Genomic DNA, 22956 nt, shown 5'->3' with positions numbered 1-22956 from the left:
TTAATATGATGCATTAGAAAACGTATTGATTTTGTGCTATTTGGAGGCGAGTTCTTTTTCAAGATGCCTGTGTTTTCCATGACGATAATACTTTTTAGTGTCAGCAATCATTACTGTGCATTGCTCGGCATGGCTAGCCTGACAGTTTAAGGTGCGGTATATTCTCTGGGTATACACATGGGTTGTTAGGCTTATCCCAGGCTATCCCTGATGTACATATCTCTTTATATAAAAGATAATCACAACCACTTACCCGTGACTTTTTTTTTTCGTACAAGACTAGCAATAATAAAAATTATTTCCCCAGAGAAGAGAAACAAAACAGTTTTTTCTGAAGGATGACCACGTAAAAGGAATGCAGGGAGTATGCAGGCCAATGTAAAGACTTTTTATAAAGTGTTAAACCTGCCCCAGTGTTAAGAATGAACGAGAACAGGCCATTGTCTATTACATTGATACAGTACATTTTTCAGGATAGTAAATCTTACAAAACGCAGACACAGGTATAAAACCTTCCTGAGGATCTGTTATACTGTGCTCTTGCTCCCATGACCTGTAAAGAAGACACAAGTAGAGGCAATCAGCAGCTGGAAAAAGCATTAGTAAGCAGGAATCACATGATATACTGTACATACACGGCTTTATTCACAGTAAAAGGGGAAATACAAAATAAAAGGATGTAAATCCATTACAAATCTATATTTTGTCATTTATTAAATTGTAATATGTGTATGTATAGAAAAAGATAGATAGATAGATCGATAGATAGGCACATTAAATGGAATTATATGGGTAAAATATTTGAAAAGTATATGGGTGCCATTTTAATATTAATGGAAATAGCACACTATAAAAATAAGCAGACAGTGCTGAAATGATTAAATGTGCAGCATTTTTATATGGATACGTGTAAATCTTGCAGCTTTTGTGTCATTTACAATTAAATGTATGACCACAATACTTAGTTACCAGAAAGACAATGGAAAGGCAACCCTTACAGCTTTCCAGCACTGGGCAATACTGGATCAATAATGGTTTTTAACTTTGCAAGATAAAAAAAAAACACATGAAAACTCTTTAACTGTAGACACATTTTATCCAGGTACTGAATAAGCAAATTAATTTGTTCATAACACGTTTCCAAGAAATTAGCTCTCAGTAGAGCTTTTTAAAGTGCATATTTCAGCAACAATTGTAAGAAGTTGTTTACCTGAAGCCTAAAGAATGTACAGCTGGCCCTGAATAGGAATTTTCCACTGTCAAATGGGTTGTTTTTATCTTCTTTATCAAATGTTTTCATTAATTGCCATATAGAGGAAAATGCGTGATTTGGACTACCCATATTGTTTAGAACTGCCAATTGAAATACATGTCAAAGCAAATATGCTGCTTAGTTATATGTCTGACTGTTCTGCTCTGCTAGTGCCTCTCTAATGGCTAAATATTACTCTATAGAGCAGAAAAGGAATAAACATGGCCAGGAAAAGCCCATGTTACTTATAATGAAGCCTCATTTTCTCTGACTTCATGCAAAGTCCAACTGTCAAGCCATCTTAAAAAAGAATTCTTATAGTGACCTACTAGTTTTCCAATAACTACCTTGTGTTAATCAAATGTTTAGATACTGGAACAAGTTGTATTTTGTGAAAAATATTGTATTGAAATTGAGGGCAGGAATATAATGAATAGGTATTATTTAATTATGTCTAGAAACTATTTCTCTTGTCCTTGATGTACAGAAATGTTTTATAACAATAATGAAAAAGATTATCCGATATATACTTACATAGTAACAACAATATAACAATCTCCTAAGGTCTGGACTAATCCCCTGAGGAAGCCTGTAAGAGCGAAACGCATTGGGAGAGACCATAAGTATATACATTTGCATCAAACCTATCATATTGCAATGTGAAACTATGTGTTGAAACCAGCATGGTTTTTTTAACTTTGTATCTTACATCTTGTTTGAAATACGTTGATTTTAGTGATTTAAATAAATGATTTTATATTATATCAAATCTATTTGCCGTAAAGAGTCACTATCCCATCCATTCCTCCACTTCCCCTTTCAATTTATTCTTATTGTGACCACTGATTCACTCCCATTGGGTAGTGGGGTGTCAGTTGGTGAGTGATGAAGATACAGAGATTCAGGCCCCAGAAACAACAAATTAAATTAAAGAGGTACATAGAAGGTTTTCTTATTAAAGTCGGTTCTTATACCCCATTCAAAGTGTTTTTTTGCATACTTTCGTTAACACATGTGAATTGGCATGCTGTTAATAGTACCAATTCATTTTTGAGCTTGCAATGCACCTTAAAACAACCCTTACAAGTTATTAAAACTAAATTACTGTTAAAGATCCTAGCACAAGAAGGAGATTTAAAGTCTATCTCCAGGGGAATATTTTTTATAGACATGCACGTTCTTGAACCTCCTTCCAAATTTCCTCCCCTCCAAATTTCCATGCAAAAAGCGGTACAATTTTTTGCATGGAAATGTATTTTTCATTGTAGTCTATAATTCTTAGGCATAACTCACGGATATTTATTAAATTTAATACATTTTATAATAAACTTTAAAAAACAAAACACAAAAATCTGTTAAAAAAAATTTAAAAAATATTTAAACATGTAATGTAAGTGTACAGTAGGATGTATAATATATTTATAATATAATTATATATGTATTATATGAATATTTCTTTGTATTGGACTCAATTCAACTATTTTGTATTAAGTCCAACCGATGCAGGCACCGACGTAATGCACCAATGTCACCGGGAAACCCCGGAGAACGTTTCTGCATTAGCCAGCTGGAGATTGGAGGAGGAGGGCGTGTAGGACCTGCGGGGACCAGCAGGATGACAGGGGGCGACAACAGAGCAAGGTAAGTGGGTTTTATTTTAGTTAAAAGCTACCAGGAGTGTGACTCAGGATTACCGCTATTTGCAGAAAAAAAATCCACCCCGCGCATGCATGAGATCGGCATTTTTTCCTACCCTTGTGCACATGCTTCGGCATGTGCAGAAGGGGCAGCAAGAAGCCTCCTGGGATTCATGACATAGCAATCAAGACAGAAAGGGGAGGAAATGGTTTTAAACCCCCTCCCCAAAAACAGAAGGTAATTTTTACCTTAAAGGAATAGGGTTGTCTACTTTTTTATGTAACCTAAAAGTTTAGTTTAGGTCTGCTTTAACTTATTAAAACACAACACAAAGTGTGTAGTCCTGTACTACCTGGGTGCATTGGTGGTGGTGTGGGGCATTCAAATTAATGCCACCCTGCATTTTGTGTAAGGTATTGCCAAGCTTTAAAATAACGCGATAGTATACATTTCTCTTATTCATTATATAAACCCTTACATGTACCTTTTTATTATTAAAAAATGAAATATTATGGATGATATCATATACAACATAATACATTAACCATAAATGTGATTCAATACACTTAATCCACAACATATGTAACTTTGTTTTTGTATGCGTTGTCAATGCAGACCTTATAATTACAGTTTTATGAATTGCTGATACTGCAGTAAAAATGTTACATCGATCTGACTTTAGTATTGTAATTTCTATAGCAGGTCTGGAAAAATGATGTAAACCTGATATCAATATACTAAAATAAATAACACTCAACATTCAAAAGGACACAGGAACATGAGAATTAATATTAGGAATTCTCATTTCCTAGAGTTCCTTTTTTTTTTAAGTGTTGTTCAAGGACGGTCCAGAGGAAGTTCACAAAGAGGTTTAACAATCTGCTGTAAACATTTTACAGCAACATTAACATTTCCTCTAGAGTGGATTTTTCCTGTATACATGTATGTGTGTATTTATATAAATATATATAATATTTATACACTCACAAGTAACTAGGTTGTAAACAGTTGAACACTTTATTAATGTTATGTTGCCTCATAAAATGATTTGTTCTCAGTTCTACAAAATCTCACGGTATATAAAAATACAAAATAGTAATAGCAGCTATCACAGCAAAATATATTGAGAAAGCAGCAATGCCTATTGGATACATTTTTGTCACCTCATGCTCTCATAGAAAATCCAAAATGTAAGATTTCCTCTTATTTCAGTATCACTTATTTTGTTGAATCAAGATACACAGGTACAAGTCTGACTCTAGTGCCTTTTGAGACTGCTCCAGTGCTAAACAATTTCTATCTATCTAACTACACATTTGTTTAAAAAGTTTTCAAAATCATTTTGAAAAAATACTATTATTGTACCATTGATCACAATGTGAAAAACACAGCAAAAGTAAGTGTGTGACAAAGACAACAGAATCTTCTTACCTCTAAATAGCTTTAAACTACACTCTAAATGTACTCCTCATTTTCCCTTTTAAATCAATTAGACATTTTTCTTCTAGATTTATGACAGCCTACATTAGACTTTAGGTAGATGAGGAGAGGTTCAGGTGCACTTTGCAGAAAGCAATTTGCAGCAAAAAGAACAGCTCCCTGCTTCATCGTACCGAGAAAAATTTACTGCGTGTTTGCACAGTTCTATTCCAATGTGAATATGTAATAAATTCCTCACGGCAGGGCTATATATATATGTATAAAACATTGAAAATCTGCTCTTCTCCATTATACATGTACCATTTCAATTTAAAAGAATTATTTTCCAATGGCAAAATGCTGATTTTTCACGAATAGCACAATAAAAGGGACACACATGGATTAACACAGTTTTTTAAATGTTTAAAGTTTCAGAAGCTGATCAGAACTTTATAATATATTTTAAATGAATATGCTATATAGAGGAACAGTATTCTCTAGCACACTTCATATTAAGTAATTATATAGGATAATACAATTATCACAGTTTGGGCTGTTTCTTGACATAAATGGGGTATGTCTGGCTATGGGTATAAATAAGTGGAAGGCTTGCAGTGAGTGGCATCAGCTCTGGATCGGAAGGTGGTTAACTCTGATCACTCAGATTCACTGATGAAAGTGTATCCTCTCTAGCCTTGGAGAGCTGTAGTAAATCAGGCCCATTGTCTCAGCTGCGTGGAAACAGACATTGTCTTCTGAAAATAGCCAAAGATGTGCAAAAAAAGTTATGTTTTAATTTATCTTTGTGATGGGGAGGGGGGCTCAGCTATAGGATGTGTTTGCAAAAGTATTTCTGAGTTTAGGTACACATTATGTAAAGTATTTTCTGCTGCAGTAAGTTTTGTTTGCAATATACGCAGTTAGACTTTAGGCATTTGAAGATGAACTCCAACCTTACCATTCCTTTTGCATACTTGTAGATAGGCCTCTCTTTTGTCTTTTGCACACAAGCCTTGGAAGCTTCAGCAGATATATTGAGTCAGACAGAATCTTATTTGCTTTCTCATTCTCAACAAGAATCATTAAGTCCACCTAAACCCCCCCCCCCCCCCAGCCCAACTCGGGATGTTCTCCACTTTTAGCCATGTGGTTCTGCCTTGCAAGTCATTTAGTCTGAACCTATGTGTGGGCATTTCCTATGGTTGCCTGTATGCAGATACAATCTTTCTGGGAATAGCTTTGTACTGATACAGTTTCTGAGAGGCAGTGCTGTGAGCTGGGAAATCCCCTGTCTTTGCTGAAGTTTACTATTCCACTTTTCTTTTAGCAACATTGTAGAAACTTCCAGTTCATCCCTATTATAATAAAATGTGTACCTGGATTTTAAATTTCGACTTTTTCTGAAAGGAAATGAGGTAAAATCTCTATGATAAGGGCACCGCCAGCAATAGAATCATGATGCCCTTTTACCCTCGGTTTTAGGTTTTTTCGTATTCACTTTCAAATTCCTTAAAACCTCAGTATCTCATGAAAATTGCTTATCCTATACCTGACCATTTTCCCCTATTTTTATTTCTCTTTTTCATATTTTTACCTACATCTTCTTATTACAAAATATTTATAAGTGGCCATTTTAATTGCTCCTTATGTTTACTTTCACCTATTTCATTTATGGCTGGTACACAAAAGCAATTTCACTGTCAATTTTGAACTCAACTGACCTCAATACAGCCCACATGTGTAGAATATTCTGTTTTTTGATGTGCTGTAATGTCACTTTGGGTGGCTTTGTTAAAATTTTAAATATACTTTATATATTGACACCTCAAAAGGCTTAATCCTCAAATAAAAAAATGCATACATCTATTATTATTATTATTTTCATCCATAGACTAAAACCCTAACAAGCTGACTGTTTATCTTATTTATAGGGATATTTGTATTATTATTAGTAGTATTATTATATATACTTGTATTTTAAGTGTGCATATTTTTCATTATTTGATTTCACATCTAATATGAACTTGTTATTAGTATTACAAAGATGCATCCATAGAGATCATTACCAGCATAAATATTGTGTTCAGTTTGGATTCAATCCAGAGTTTTGCATCTAGCCTATCATAGCTTGGGACATCTATGCATTTGTGATTATGTCGGGCAACAAAGAGATTAAATTTACGCCAGTTTGCATGCTTAGGATGTTTTTGCCTGTACATATTCTGCCCTGGTGCAGACCTGTTGCTTACTACCTGATCTGAAACACAGATAATTTGCTTCAGTAGTAACCCAGCAAATCCTGCTGAATAAATTGATCAATTTACCTGATCTACTTTAAAGGAAATAAATCATTTAGGAACATAAGGTCTTTTTCTCCATATAATGCTCAGGCTCACAAAAAAACTCAGTAAAGTACCTAAAAGTACCAGGGTTTAAAGCACCAATTCATGGACATCTGGAGCACACATTTTAAACAAGAAATGTGTTGTTGGAGTTTCTTTTATGCAGACTTAAGTACTTTTACTCATAAAGTCTTGCTTGATTGAAGTACACTTAGTACTAGGATATGCTTTCATTCAAGTCACACAGATTGGCAGGTAAAAATAAAACCGTTCTTTTGCCATTTTTAAAAATAGGCTTGCTCCTTAAACTTTGTATAACTTTGATTTATCTTCTGTTATTGACTTTATGTTGTCTTATTCTTTATGTGAATAAAGACAAAGGCTATCATTATGCCAATGTGTGCTGTTAGTTATTTTTGTATTTTTAGAACCCCCCTTCCACCAGTTTACTATAGCATGAACTGTAGGCAAGCCTGTAAGGTTTGAGAATAATACAAATTTTTTTTTTTATTTGTGAAAAAAGGCACAATTGGCACAGCAAGCTAGGATTGCAACCTATTTACTGAAAATCTGTGGATAATTAGCTTGACAGGTTCAGGGATCACATTTTTTATGTCTTTGTGTGTGTACATCCACATGCCTATTAGAGCCTGCAATACAGGTTTATGATAATGATTTATTCCTGCGCTTGTTCTTTAGTATATCAGGCTTTGTATGTTAGTTCTTAGGTACCATTTCTAATACAAGCAGGTTAGTGGTATAACCTGCTAACCTCAGGACATGAAAGCCTAAGAAAACAACTCATAACATATGTTTGCATGCTTTGCAATCTACCTGGGCTGTCATTTGTATTAAACAATTGCAAAGTCAATACTATAATATTAATATTATTATTATTATTATTATTAATAATAATAATAATAAAAATAATAAACTGTATTTATTTAGCACCAACATATTACACAGCACTGTACATGAAATAGGAGTTGCAAATCCAGACAGTGACACAGGAGGAGGAGAGGACCCTGCCCAGAAGAGCTTACAATCTAAGCACATAAAACTTGCCTAGGTAAATGCTAAACAAATATTGGAAGTGGGAATTAACTCCTAGACATCAAAAGATGTCTTACACAACAAGAAGACATTCCAACTGGAGTCTACTCTGCAGTCATATATAGATATAACTCATTTAGCTTGCTATTTTTAGATCTCTTTTGTATCTGTGGAAAATCAAAGTAGTTTATTTATACAAATTATGCATCCAGTGTAACATGTACAACTCATTGGCATGTAGCCTATTAGGAGGCATTATTGGTAATAATGCTATATACCAGCTGCATTGTGCCGAACAGCTTGATTCATTGAATTGTAGCATGTTCAAATTGAACTCAGTATCTGAACAGCACTTACAGTCATGGGATTGTAAGTGAACTTTCTGTTGCTGGAGTTTCTAACTCTCATATTTCATTGTAAAACCCTTAACCTATAAATCCCATGCTCAAACACTATGGTGATCTTTTCTCCAACCTAGGGTGTGAGTAATTATAGGATACTTCATTTATGAATTAGCCTTCTTGTGCACTTAATTAGTCCATTTAAATATACAGACAGGGCTTGCAATGGAGAGGCCATCTGGATTAAAGAGAAATTCTTAATTGGAAGAAGTGCAACGATCTTTATTCTGATCACAGAAGGAGCTTTGTCTGGTGCAGAACAAAAGAAGCGGCAAGGTACAGGTCTTTGCTGAAATCTGTCAGAGCTATCATACATATAAATTACAGCTGGAGGAAACGTATTGAATAGAGGGCATGTCTGGTTCACAATGTACATTGAGAAAGCTGTCAGCTAGTTTATACTCTCCACAGGTTTTTCCACAAAAGGCCTATGGATAATAATAGGCATTGGTGTGTTTTGAGGCTTTCTCTGCTGATATTCACATTATTAATATTATAATTTGATAGAACTCGGAGGTCCGGGTTTAAAAAATATTGTCCGCTTCCAGTACAGTGAATTTATTTTACGGCTTTATTAAAGAAAAAAAATGTATTTTATTCTAGGTATGTAAAATGCAAAGGTCATTAAAAGCTGCAGATGCTTGTTAGCTACCGTATTGATATTCTTTATCTTGAGCTGAAGATGTGCATTCTGCTCCCCATCAATATTCTTAGCCATGTTTCCAGCCTTCCAGTACTTTATTAAACTACGAGAATTGTCTCTGTGAGAAGTCTCTTTTGTGCGCTCGTTTCAACTCATAAAGCTACTGATTGTTTTCTTGCAGTAATCTTTAGCACCGCTGCCTTCATAATCCGGACTGAATGTGAGCTGTCAGTGAAGTACGGGGCTGTTAAACATGTTTTGCATCTAGCCTTCAGCTAAGAATACATAATAGCAAATAACTACAGTGAAAAGTACTTCTTACTAAGACACAGATTTATATTTTAACTAAAGATATTATAAAAGTAACACAGAAAAAATATATAAATCTATTATACAGAAATGTGGTTCAGTCTGTACCTGACGGATTTTAGTCAAATTATAGGGCTCAGGGTCATTTCATATATGGCATGTTGAGGACTGTTGTAAATCCTTATCCAAAGAGAGAGCAAAGGGCACAAAGAAGTGAAGTGTTTGGACATCACAAAGTTTCCCAACTGCCAGGACCGGATTTCAAAACCATGACTGTACTAAGAAGTTAAAAAAAGGATAATGGGAATGGAAAAAAAAGATTGGTTGCATGAAGAACACAACCTGATGACTAGTTATATGTCCTATGCACGCCTTTTTTGGCCAGAGCTTCTACTGCTTAGGTCAACATTTCCAATTTTTTTTAACATAGGGACACCCTTGAAATCCGTTTTAGGTCTCAGGGAACCCGACGGTAAATATTATATGCTTAATTTGTGATACATTAGCTTGGTGGTCAATGGGATGAATGCCATCCTTACAGATACCCAAATAGATAATTGAATTGGTACCTGACCTGAAATCAGAAATTGCTTATTTCTCAAGGAACCCCTTGCAACTTCTGGAAAAACCCTAGGTATCCACGGAATAGGCTTTGGCTTCGGTCCTCTTGAAAGCCCAGCAACAACATTTACAACTTTTTAGATAGGGCAGAGAAAGATTACAACTGATGTCAAGCTTTTTAAACTGCTTATTTTCAGTCCCAGTGACACCCCCAACTTGGGTGTCTTAGATGCAGCAAGTACATTTTACTGGAAAATATCCCAGTGAGAACATCAACAGCTTAAATAAATAATGTGGGCAAATCTGAAAATGTTTATTTTGTTATATATGTCAAGAGTTCTTATCTATGAACCTTTATTATTATTAAGTCCTCACTTAAAATGCTTTGACCATTGTTGAGAAGGGAGGCGTTCCCACAAAGGAGTAAGAATATACCCCAAATTTTACTCATCTGTAAGTCAAACAGGTTGGCAGGTTTGTTGTAATGTTGGTAGATAAATTAATATGCACCGTTCTGTATATTAACTTATCACGTTCACTTTCCAACAACTAAGCCAAACAGAATAAAAAATGCTTGAAAAAACCAGACTGCTCTCCGTTGATGAATAGGCTCATTAACACAAATGCATTACTAGGTATGAGCTATGTTTAACTCAATACTCAATATGTTCATTGCATACTGTTTATAAAAAAAAAGGAAAAATTTACTAATAGCTATATAATTATGCATACTCCATCACTCAAGGCAGCATTGTTTTTCACGAGTATAGCAATTTTATTTCAGAATTCACCTGTGTTGACAGTAAAAAAAATGACAAACTATATTTATGAAATGTACTTTAAAATTTATTTACAAATTATACAAGAGAACAATTTGTAAAACATCACGACACAATGATTAGTCACATATTACATTTATTTCAATTTCTAAACAAAATAATTGAACAAATAGTACAGTTTTTAACATTATAACATAGTTAAACAGACATAATTTTTTTTTGATCTGATAAAAAATTTACCTTATACCCCTAAACGTGTAGCAATTTTGTTCAACTTTAGTAGGAACTAATCTCACACCGAGACAAACTACAAAACTACTACAAAATATTATTATTACTGTATTTGTGTTGAATTTAAATAGCAATGTAATAAGTTGTAGGCAAACCTAAAGCAAACTCTATACCAAATGTGGAATTCATAATCTCAGCCTTTAATTACTATTTTATAAGGGATTTACCTTCTTCTCTGTTTACCCTAATCTCGTTAGTTTTGGGTACAAATTGTGGTGCCATGTGTTTCTTTCAACAGCTCCATTTAGAGGCAGTTTAATACATGTTTAGTGATCATCTGTCTGTACATTTTATACTACTTATGTAATTATTATTAAGTTCTAATTGGTCACCTGGACAATGAAAACCCTAAAATTTAGGGTAATAAAGGATATCTGTAGGGGCCTATCAGGTGCAGGCATTCTGCTTAGCCCAATGAACAAAACTAACCCACTGTTTCCACCTTAGATACATACTTGGTCATACAAAGTGCCCAAAATCCCAGAAATAAGCCATCTGCCTTTCCTGTGTATCTGGAGCCAGACCTATAAAACTCTCTTAAGATTGAGGCCTAACTGGAATTCCTTACCAGGAAGCATGAGCATAGACATGGCCTGCTTCCACCACCCCTTCAGTAGTTGTGGCTGGAGGTCTTTTTTAATGAGACAGATTAGGTAGTATATATATATATATATATATATATATAATGTGTATATACCAATGTATGGCCTATTTACACAAACGTAAATGTTGATACTGTTTTAGTAATTTTTTGTGTTATATTTGTTTTGTAGCATGTCGTCCAGGATTTTTCAAGTCTTCCCCTCAAAGTCAATTGTGCAGCAAGTGTCCACCTCACAGTTATGCCCATCAGGAAGCATCAACGTCTTGTGTCTGTGAAAATGGCTATTTTAGAAGAGGGACTGACCCATATACAATGGCCTGTACAAGTAAGACTGCAAAACTATTTTTCTTTTTTTGTATGAATAAAAATGATAATTGTGGGCAGGTTTTCACTTAGTTGTCACAAATGTATCAGGCTTGCAATAATCATCCTATCCCTAAAGAGGGTTTGAAAGGCATAGCCCCACAGCTGTTAATGTAGCTCCAGGCACTAATACTTGGTGTACCAGGTTAGGACGCTGCTGGTGCCTTTGTTTTTGTGCTCACTTGAGAGAGTGGCTTTAAACAGAGCCCATAGAGATATATATATGTGTACATGTGTATGCAATGTGTTTGTACAAGTTCCTTGCCAAGCAATACATAATGGTATGGTTCTGTTATTAACTTCACATTCGTACTATACAGTCTATATAAAAAATTGATATTTCTGATATTTTTCAAAATAAATCAAATTTTTATTTTTATTCATACATCCAGGACCACCGTCAGCTCCACGTAATGCTATATCCAACATCAACGAAACAAGTGTTTTCCTGGAATGGATGTTCCCTGCGGATACTGGTGGAAGGAAAGATGTCTATTACAATATTATATGCAAGAAGTGTAACTCCATCTCTGGCTTGTGTGAGGAATGTGGAATACATGTCCGTTATATACCTCAGCAAAGCAGCCTGAGAAACACGTCTGTAATGGTAATGGATCTGCAGGCACACACAAATTACACCTTTGAAATTGAGGCTGAAAACGGCGTGTCTGAGCTGAGCATAGGATCCAGGCAGTATGTCTCTCTAAATGTCACCACCAACCAGGCTGGTAAGTGTGATCTGATATATTGTACAAGGCAAAGCATGACAAAACTAAATAGAAAGTCCTGATAAATTTTCAACTTTATTGCTGAAAATGACGTGTTTGTTTTACTGTTAGATTTCTTTTTGCTGTTTGATTGCCTTTTTCTTAAATATATTTTTTTCGGAAAAAATTAATTACAGTCAGGCATAACATACAAAAAACTTCCCTCCCAACACCGTATTGTCCATATAGTTGGCCTTCCCATCGGCCTTCATCCCAAAGTAATGTCATATGTGTAAAAAAACTCAGTACAGTACCATGTCACAATGCAGTTAGTTTTGTAAGCAGTCAGTATACATGTTTCAGTCCTATCCAGTGGGAAAACTATACATGTGAGAAAAAAATCATATTGCTTACATCAGTTCTTACCAATCAAAATGAACGAAGATCTGGAACCTGGAGTAGGACCCAGAAATTTTATTGGCAACCATGACAGAGCGAGGAGAGGTGATTTAAAAAAAAAATGCAACCAGACAGATACGTTTGTTTTATTGCCGGAGTTACACCTGTTCTTGTGCAATGGCCTGCTTGGTTGCTTTTATTATATTATTTAGTTCACCTTTTAATTTAGCTTTTAATGTAATTTTGGTTTTAGGATGTGTATTTTAACCACAACATAAATATATTAAAATAATATTTTGTTCTAGTAACTGTATATAAATTTGTGTACAAATTGAGTACAATCTTCAGAATTTGCTCTGTCCTAAAAGATGGCCACAGGACCAGAAAAATAGATATTTTTTCATGTATGCTAAAACTAGAAAACGAAACAAAGCTCACTCCTATATACTGTAAAGCGGACACAAGTTAACAACCATCAGCAACAATCTCCCCTGATGCACTTCACACCAAAGTGTTTAGTCTGACATTTTGAGACCTAAATGTCTGGTATCTATTCAATTAGCATATTTTCATTATTTATGTGTACTTTTTGAGAAAGTTAAGATTTGCAAAGCAGTTAAGCAATTGCTACTAGCACAATTTCATTATATTTTGTGACTTTTAAAAAGCCTAAATGCATTTTATTGTGTGTGTGAATATTTGAAAAAAGTTTTAGCAGAAAAAAGAGTCAATACAAGGTTTAATATTTCTGGGTCAGTGTGCCATATGACCCAGTGGATCTTGATCAAATGCCAAAAAAAATTCATTAAATAAATTCTTATTCAGGATGTTCTGACGTATCCACTAAATAAATTATGTATATATTCATTTATACAGTCATGAAATTAACATTTTGAGCATGTTTAAAAACACACAAACCAATGGGCCAATTATGTACCCAAATCTACTTTCCCAGCGAAAGCAAGCTGTGCCTGGGCGTGACATCATTGCAGTACATATGGCCGAATGTCTGCTATCAGATAAATTATGAATCCGATGAATGCTTTACAGCTTTATTGCCAACTCCCTGGTTGGTAATTGTTGCCTTCCCTGGATTTGGTTTATTAGCCCTTAGAAAATGCCTAGATTAATGAAAGGATGTAATCCATTGTGGAAACATCCTGAGACTTTTCTGAATGGCTTTTCTGTCGCTTTGATCATGCATGTCTGTGTTGTATTTCTTTATCTGTCTGTGGAAAAAACACAATAAATCAACAAAAAAAAAAGAGATATATGTTCCTCATGTAAAAAGAGTTTATTGAGCTGTAAGGAAAGGTGATAGCAATATTTTTTTATAGTGTAACGGCAGATGTATGCCAGTGTTATTGTGTGAAAAAAACAACTTGGATAACTCTAAATAATGCATAGCCTGTATAGCGTGTGACTTCCGACATTTACTAAAGTGGTTCGGCTGAAAAGAAAAAAAGATGGCAAAAAATATGAAGTAATAGAGAACAACGTGCTTTTCCTTTTTTTATGTATTCCTTTATTTAGTGTCATCTCACTCTTGAATAACAAAGGTAGTATCAAATTTTATATGCCAAAAAATCAAGAAACACTGTGTGTACCGTGTACTTCACATCTTGTAACTTTACAACTTTGCAGTGTGACAATTGTACTAATAATAGGTTGGTCCACCTAAATTTGATATTTTATCTATTGGCTAAAGAAAAATGTCAAGCTGTTCTCTGATCTGGTCTCATGTCTATCACTACTGTTTATGGAGTACACATTTCCCTTTATGTTACACATTCAGCAGAAATAAGGTTCAAATTCCTTCTCATCATGGTTCAACTTGAACTTTAGCCCTTCAGTATTGCCACAAACTTTTGACAAAATTGGATGAACATTATCTAATGTGTACCTTAACAATGGGTTCACAGATGATGTTTCAATTGCCAACTAAGTGCTTGTCAAGGTAAATACAAAGTTGTGCTTGACTCTAACCAAGTTCAGCAAACCCAAAATGAATCAAACATTGTCAGAATTACAAATCATTGATATTTAGTTCATTTTAAACTTTTCAGTGAACCAACTATAAGTAGCCTTATATATATATGCCTGTTAATGCTAGGCACTTAACTAGCTCCTGTTAATTAAAAAAAAAATCCCAAATCACTTATTTTTACAGAAAGGGCCACAGATCATATTATCCTTAAATGATTTCATCTTGCTGTGATCAAGATCATGAGACTGGAATTCAGCACTGTTGCACTTGCAGCACTGCTTGTAAAATTAGGAATTTTAATGTGCGTTAGACACAATAGCACTAATAACATACATTGGTGCACACAACTAATTGAAATACGGCTGGTATCACAGCTAGGGAAACCTGTGTCATGTAAATCACAGTGTTAGACAGGCTACATTGAACTGCGGTGGGCCATCAGTTGATGGACATGGCTCAAACACTAGAATCATTTAAAAAAAAAAAACATTACATTATTAAATGTTTCAGCTTAAATCATTTGAAAGACTCCAATCAAAGGTTTGTCTATGAATGAATAGCAACCTAGAAGTTTAACACACTTGTCTTGGAGCTCTGGGTTGTGGATCTGGACCCAGCCTTGCATAAAGTTTGCATGTTCTTTCTCTGTTCTTGTAGTAAAAAAAAAATATATATATATATTTATATATATATATATATATATATATATATATATATATATATATATATATGACTAGTAGTTTTACTTTAGATCCTCTTTTTTGACAATTAATATACTGATATATTAAGTAGCCTTTGGTCAAATTGTTTTAGTTAATGTATGAGTAGGCTAGAAGATTTAATTGTAAGTACCTAGTGGAGGGCAAGGATTAAATGGGTTAATTACTAATATGTCAGCAATAAATTAATATGGGGAAATGAATACATACATACTTTGCTTTATTCGAATATTTTCAGGATTATACAAATATTTTTTTCAAACGCCTAAACTTTTACACTGTAATAATATCAACAGCATGAACTCCCACCTCATGATTGCATGTGTTAATTAAAATTGCTTTGAATGCACTACTCTAATTAACTGCTAGACAGCGATAGAAGTGACACAGTGAATTTAATGTAGAAACATTTGTGTAAAAATATATGGACTAAATCTGTTGCAGCCAACATAAAATATTGCTTCTCTGGGTTGTATAAGTAAAAATCATTTAAGTGTGCATTTCTAAAATGTATGAGGACTGTTTTTAAACAACAAAGTATTTCAGGGTTAGTTGCCTTTGGACAATGCTGATTTACTAGCATTCATTACAGAACATTGTCTTTATTCTCACAATACACACTACAATTTGCCATAGGCTTATAGGGACATTTAATATATTTTAGGTATGGTTTATATATATTTAATATATTTTATGTAATAATATATTTTAAGTATATTTATATATTTCAACCTTTTTTGTGTAGTCATTTAAAAACTACTGCTTGGTGCCTTCAACGTGGATGTGACATCAACAGCTTCAGTGTCACAGGGTTCCTCAACCTTTTTGACATGGGGGAACTCCTTCAAATAACTTTAAAGTGTTCAGGGGACTTGTTCTATAATTACTATATCTACATCTCACATTACATTAGCATTGTAAGAATAATTGCAAGGTTATTGGTGTTGGCTGAACTGACCAAAGATGCACAAATTGCTCATTGCTCAAGAAACCTCAGCAACCTCTGGAGGAACCCTAGGTTTAAATGGAACCCTGGTTGGGAAAAACTGCTCTATACTAGACCTCCTTCTTCAATCTCTAGGTGCAACATAACAGGTGGAGTAGAGGAGGGGTGGAAAAGCCAGAACAATACAACATGTAATCTGGCCCTACCAGAAGAAAAGAGAGCTATGACATACAAGTTGGGAGGCTCTGTGGTAGGGAACCAGCTCTACCTGAAAAAATTTGCGAGCATGTTCAAAGGTTCACTGCATGTGAACATTGTTTATGTCAAGCAACCAGATATCTTACCACCACACGGCTCTGTTGATGCCACCAAACTCATTGCCTAGCAATTGGGGTTACTAGTTGTTGCAAGATGGAAAGGGGAAAAGCAAGGGTGCCAAACTACAATGATCTACACAGAAGCATAATAGTGCTAGGTTCAGTTTTAATTTAGTATCAAGCGATATTATGTGACCTCTGAGAGCTGGGACCTTGCCAGCAGCTCAGTCACTTGCACCACAATGAACCAGCAACTGCAGATTTGCCAGTGGGCAGCAGTAGGAAGTACTATACCACTTACTGGGCCTGATTTATTAAAGCTCTCCAAGGATGGATAGAATACACTTTTATCAGTGAAGCTGAGTGATTCAGCAATCCTGGAATGGATCTGATTCAGGATTCAAAACATTTGCTAGCAAATAGCAAATGACTTTGAAGAAAACGTTTCAAGGTTTGCTGGATCACCTAGCTGATGAAAGTGTATTCTATCTGGCCTTGGAGAGCTGTAATAAATCAGCCACACTGCCTCTACCAATTATTCTCTATGGGGCTGGTGCGGGTAGGAGGTACTTGTAGTGTCTTTCCCTGGCAGTGGTTAACTGGTATGAGGAAGCTGTAACCAATATCAATCAGAACATTGCCTTGTTCATTTAAACCCTGTCCAACTAAAGTCTTTAAGTGGTCACAAGTAGGTGAGAATTCTCATTAACTGTAAAGACTCTTACAAAATTTACTGCAATCTTCTAGATATGCTGAGAGATAGATGGATAGATAGATAGATACATAAATAGATAGATAGATAGATAGATAGATATAGAACACATCATGCTTGCCTTTTCCTTCCTATTTTTTTACCATGTACATATTTATTCCTAAATTAATTTATAGAAGCAGCATCATCATCTTTCAAGTAGTGCTTTCTCAATAAAAGTAAATGAATTCTATTTGTTTAATTTCCACAATGTGTCACATTTGTCTCTGGTTTGGCAAATCTGTATTTTGTACATATACATAATTATTTTTATGTTAAGTAGAGAAATGCAGTAATGGGAATCTCACGTTATCTCTCCATCAAGATTGGGAAGGTGTCCTTAACAGATTTATTGGTTAATTTGGGATGGCATGCAGGTGGTTGAAATATTTATGAGACCTGTAATTACTTTTTGTAAAATGAGCTCCACTGAGAAATCAGCACATGGTGATGAAATGTGATGAGGAGCTTCGGAATATCTGAAGTCTACTAGTTAAACAAACTTGAAATGTCATAAAGCAACATCTAGAATTGTAAGAGAAAGAGCTAATGTTTTCTAATATAAAACTAGTTTACTGAGGTTGTGTATGGTTTGATAACCACCTTGTCATGCAGTTGTGGTGAGGTACTTTCTCCAGAGGAGAAAAAGCAAACAATATGGCCCAGAAGTCAGTTGTCCACGAACTGTGCTGCAATCAACTGCAACTACAACATGCACAAAATGGTTCTCAACTGTGCCTATTCTGTTAAATAAAAGTGTTTGCCAGCATGGTGGAGTCTGTGGTAGAATACTTGAGTCAACCACAAGACTGAAATGGCCATTACTTTCCAGTTGCAAAAGTTCCTCCTTGTGTGTGTGTCTTTTTTTTCTTGTGCTTGAGTTTCCTCATTTATAAGTGGGATTCATTAAAACTGGAGAAAAAATGTTGACAATAGTTATCAATTAGGTTTTAGCATTCATGTAAAGTAAAAATGAAAGGGTTCTGATAGATTGCTGATAGATTAACTGTAAATTGTATTCAGTTTTATTGAGTCAGGCCCCTATTCTTAAAAGACCAGAATATGATAATTTTGTATCATATTGTATCTATTGTATGGCAGCAACTGACATGAAGGAATTCAATGAGTAAATGTTAAATGGAATGTCAGATTCTCTCTTTGACTTCTAAGTGTTATACTTCAGCATTGTCCACCGTTTTATTCATTTGTGCAAAATTAGAAGGAATTAAAAAAGAATTTCCCAAACTAAAATAAAATCTTTCTCTAAACCTAATTCCCTTATTCCATAGTGTGAATTACACCTTGGATGGGGAAATCCAGCATAGTTTGCAGTCTTTCACATAGTTTACAGTTTGATTACTTGAGAAGCATTTAATCTGGTATGGAGATATCTTATGCAGATAAAGACCGGGGAGTTATTAATGAATGCAGAAGTTCTTCAATGTTTTGCTGCAAGTTACAGATACAGATATTCAAAAAAGGAAAGTATTATTTTGTAAAGACTCAGAATTTTCATTTTTGGGGAAGCTATTCTATTAAGTTGTTGCTGGGGCTTGGTGTGAAACTCATATAGTTTTCTTCTCTTCAGCGTCTGCTTTATAGATATGTTGTCATTAGACTTTCCCTGTTTTTATTTGTGTACCACGTCAGTCATACTTTAATTATCTCACCATGTCCATGTGTTTACAATTTCTCAGAAAGTTATTTAGGTATTTATTCTCTTCTTGAGTGCCAGAAAATAATTTGCATTTTTAGAGTTTGCTCTCATATGTTTTGGGCCTCTTTGCTACATTTGGTTAGTTGCTATCCTACAGCCTTTAGCCCCTTAGAGATATGGGATTACTGTCAGTAGGAGAGATTTTTTGTGATTTCCAGAGTGTGTTTCCAGTGACAGAAATAAGAACAAGCGCTCTGGAAGGGGAGCAAGCAGGACCCCTCTGGTCCTTAACCCTCCACGTTGGAGTGATAAGTGACATTGAAGGACAACTCTACACGAGCTAGATTTCTGCCCAAGACAAACACCACTGTTAATCCTAGTCAACAATTATATGGAGTTTGTTCTGAACTTTATTCTACTTGGTCCTAGTTGGCTTGTCTGACCCAATTACAGGCTTTTTCAGCATCACCTTCCAGTAGCATTCAGTTATTGCAATTTTTTACTGTGTATCTATGTTTCTGGCCTCCCCCGTATTTTTTTTATGCCTTCTTGGCCCTTTTGCCTCTCTCTATAGATGGGTACACACGTGGAATAACTGTCATTGGAAAGGATCTTTCACGATCCTTTCCAACGATTAAGGACTGCATGATGCATGAACGAGTGCTCTACATACAGCACTGTTCTGCTTTATGGAGAGGGAAGGAGGATAGTGACGGAGCGGCACACGTCAATGTACGGAGCTGTACACACAACAGATTCTCCTCCGATATTGACCCTGAGCCGATTATCGTAGGAGAAGCATTGCAAGTGTGTACGTAGCCTATATCTTTGTCGTCATCTTTCTGTCATTGTTATCATATCAGTTTCTCACTCCTGTTCTTTATATCTATCTTTTTTTCCTCTCCAGCTTGTGTTTACAGGTGGGTGACTTTTGAAGAGTTTTGGTAGGGGGTAAGTTAAAGGATAATCCTATAAAAGAATAGTAGTAAATCTGGCTGGGATACTCTGTAGAAAAGAAACTCTGGAAGGAAAGCTAGAACATACAGTGCAGTGGCAGGCAATAGGCTTGATTTACTAATCAAGTTTAGGTGCTTCATTAAGTAAATATTACCCTGCTATTGAATGGGTATTGTTTCCAAAATAAATTTTCACCTCTAATCTAAATTAATTATCTCTTGTGAAGTGATACTTCACTTTGCTAAGTGAACAGCTCAAACCCCTTTAGTAAACCAATCCCAATGATTTTGGACAATTTTTCATTTTGTATAAAGTGTATCAGGGTTAGAGCTTTTTGCTTCTCTATTTCTTAGAGTTATGTCTACTTAAGCTACGTACACACGTCAAATTTTTCTCGCCCGATAATCGGCATCGGCCAGATATCGGGCGAGAATCTGGCGTGTGTACAGCCCAGGTCATTCATCGTCCGTGGATCCGTCCTGGCGGATCCACGGACGATGAACGATGAGCGATCCTAATGCAAGGGAAGGGGAGAGTGCGCAGCAGGGTGGTGCTCCGTCGCTCCCCCCTCCCCTCTCCATAGAGCAGAACAGTTCTGTATGTACAGCATCGTTCATGCATCTTGCGGTTCTTATCGTTGGAAAGGACCGTGAAAGATCCTTTCCAACGACAAGAATTGCACGTGTGTATGCGGCTTAAGAAGTTGAAATTTGGAAACAATCAACTTTCTGACAATTTGATTGTAATGGAAAGAGTCCAGGATCAACCCTTTCTTTAATCTACTACAGTAGACCCCTAGGAAGGGCTAGTTAACACAAAAGCACAGTAAAAAGGTGCATACATCATTTCTGGAAGCATATTGCAACAAATATCTGTTGGGGAGGTGCATTAAGCTGCACGTCATAATAAATGGAACCTTATAGTATACCAGCATGTAATGTGAAATGTATTAGTGTGGATGGGCCTTTAAGCTGCTTTGATTTTCGCTTATTTTATTTATTTTATGACAGTGAAATAAGTGTTCCTTGTTATAAAGGCAAGGTGATATGGGTAGTATTTCATCTAGAACCTCTATCCAATTATATAAGTTGGTAATTTATGTCTCTTGCTGAGAAAGCACTTTATCAGAATAAATAGTGGAGCTGATCTTTTTGTGCTGATGACATGTGACATGGTTATGAAGCTGTGCTGCATAAATTCATAATAATATGATTTGTTCTGTAATAATTGCAGCTTTAAGGTTTGATGCAATATTTAAGGTGTAGGAAACACAAGTATGAAGTAGTGCAAAGTAAAGGCTTTTACCTTACCATAAAACATTAAAATATGATATACATTTTTTTATATACAGTAAAGATAGAGCTTCTTGCTGATAGGTATTAAAAAGGCAAAATAGGGACACAAAACATTTACCTAAATTATCCCATAATAAATAAATCATGCAACACTTGTTACAAAAATGCCCCTTCAAACCTATATGTTCTCTTGTAGAAGTATTAGTAATGTCATCATTGTGCTGCACATTGGCTGAGCAGAAAGAAGAACTGTGTGACCCAGCAGGTCTGCCTACTACAGGTTGTCTGTAGAAAACTACAGGGGATTGGATACAAGACTGGTCACCCTGCACAAAGAGAGACTGTCTAAAATAATTCTTCCTATGTTGGTTCCAAGGCAGTGATGTACAAAGTATTGATAGCAAACTACTAGCATTGATCCAGACAATTAGCAATTTCAGGAGGGAGTTACAGCTTACAAAAGCTTCTCTTGACAAGTTTTTTCATTTGAAGTTATGGTTTACTGCATACGTATGCTGTAAAATTGTATTTTTTTAATGATGGGTGACCTATTAAGCACCCGGACCTTTTGGAAAGCTACTGAGCATGCTAATGGTTGATGTGCTTTACTTCACTCAGCTTGTACTGTAGCTTTGATTGCTTTAAAACCTATTCATGTGCAGATAAAATACAGGAGATGCTTTTCACTTCATTGGATAATTGAAATCACTTAATTTATAGATGAAGATTCTCAACTTTTTTAATAAACAGGCTTCATTGTTTTTTCCTCAGAAACATGACATCAAAGACAAAGCCCTGACTGTGCATATTCTGCTGGGGGTTTTGCAGGTTGCATGCACATATGTGCAAATTTTGGTCATCCTGCATACATAACTTTAAACTCCACTACTTTCTGCTGCCTTACTTTTCACAAACCAATATGATTTCTTAGTATCCAGTTGTGATTATATGTTACTTTTGCATATATGCAATGAATATACATGAAAAATTTTCTGAATAGGTGTGGGCATTGCATTTCTGTCTGTCCGTACATCTGCATGCTCAAGTGATCCTACAGTGCAAGCATCCTGTAATTATTTTCCCTTTAGTTACCTTTAATAAATTGGGCCATTGATTAAAGGTATGTATACTTGTTCAGCTCTGATGCTGACTTTCTCTCTAACATAAAGATAAATGTGCCTTCCAGTTTCTGACAAAACAGATATTAACAATTTGAGTGTTTCCCAACCATGGTTGCTCCAGAGGTTTCTAGGGGTTCGTTGAGCAATGAGCAGTTTTTGACTCTCTGGTCAATTTATCTGACACCAATGATCTTTTTGGCAGTCTTACCAATGATCTAGTAATGTAGTAGACAATTAACTTCTTCTAATTAACATCACACTAGTGTACTGTAAGCTGTGGATATAGTAATTATAGTAGGGGGTTCTCTGAAGACCTGAAAGTTATTTCAAGGGGTTTTTCAATGTTATAAAATGTCTATCTGATCTGGATAATATAAAATGTAATACAATCAGCTTATGAAAGTATAAAAAAGTTAAAAATAATGTAATCATAACACAAAAATGA

At 35.2% G+C, this 22956-nt stretch overlaps 1 protein-coding gene across 1 annotated transcript in view; it reads left to right on the top strand.

Annotated features, from left to right (window-relative positions):
• Window positions 1–22956, top strand: part of EPHA5 (EPH receptor A5) — a 203512-nt gene that overhangs the window by 126703 nt on the left and 53853 nt on the right. Inside the window, exons 4-5 of the mRNA XM_072405426.1 lie at window positions 11462–11617; window positions 12048–12383. Of these exons, the coding sequence (XP_072261527.1) occupies window positions 11462–11617; window positions 12048–12383 (492 nt within the window). The remainder of the gene's footprint in view (window positions 1–11461; window positions 11618–12047; window positions 12384–22956) is intronic.

The sequence above is a fragment of the Pyxicephalus adspersus genome, chromosome 3 (genome assembly GCF_032062135.1).
Source record: "Pyxicephalus adspersus chromosome 3, UCB_Pads_2.0, whole genome shotgun sequence".
In the NCBI taxonomy this organism is placed as follows: Eukaryota; Metazoa; Chordata; class Amphibia; order Anura; family Pyxicephalidae; genus Pyxicephalus; species Pyxicephalus adspersus.
Note: the sequence above shows the minus strand (reverse complement) of the source record. Positions and strands in the feature narration are given on the sequence as shown.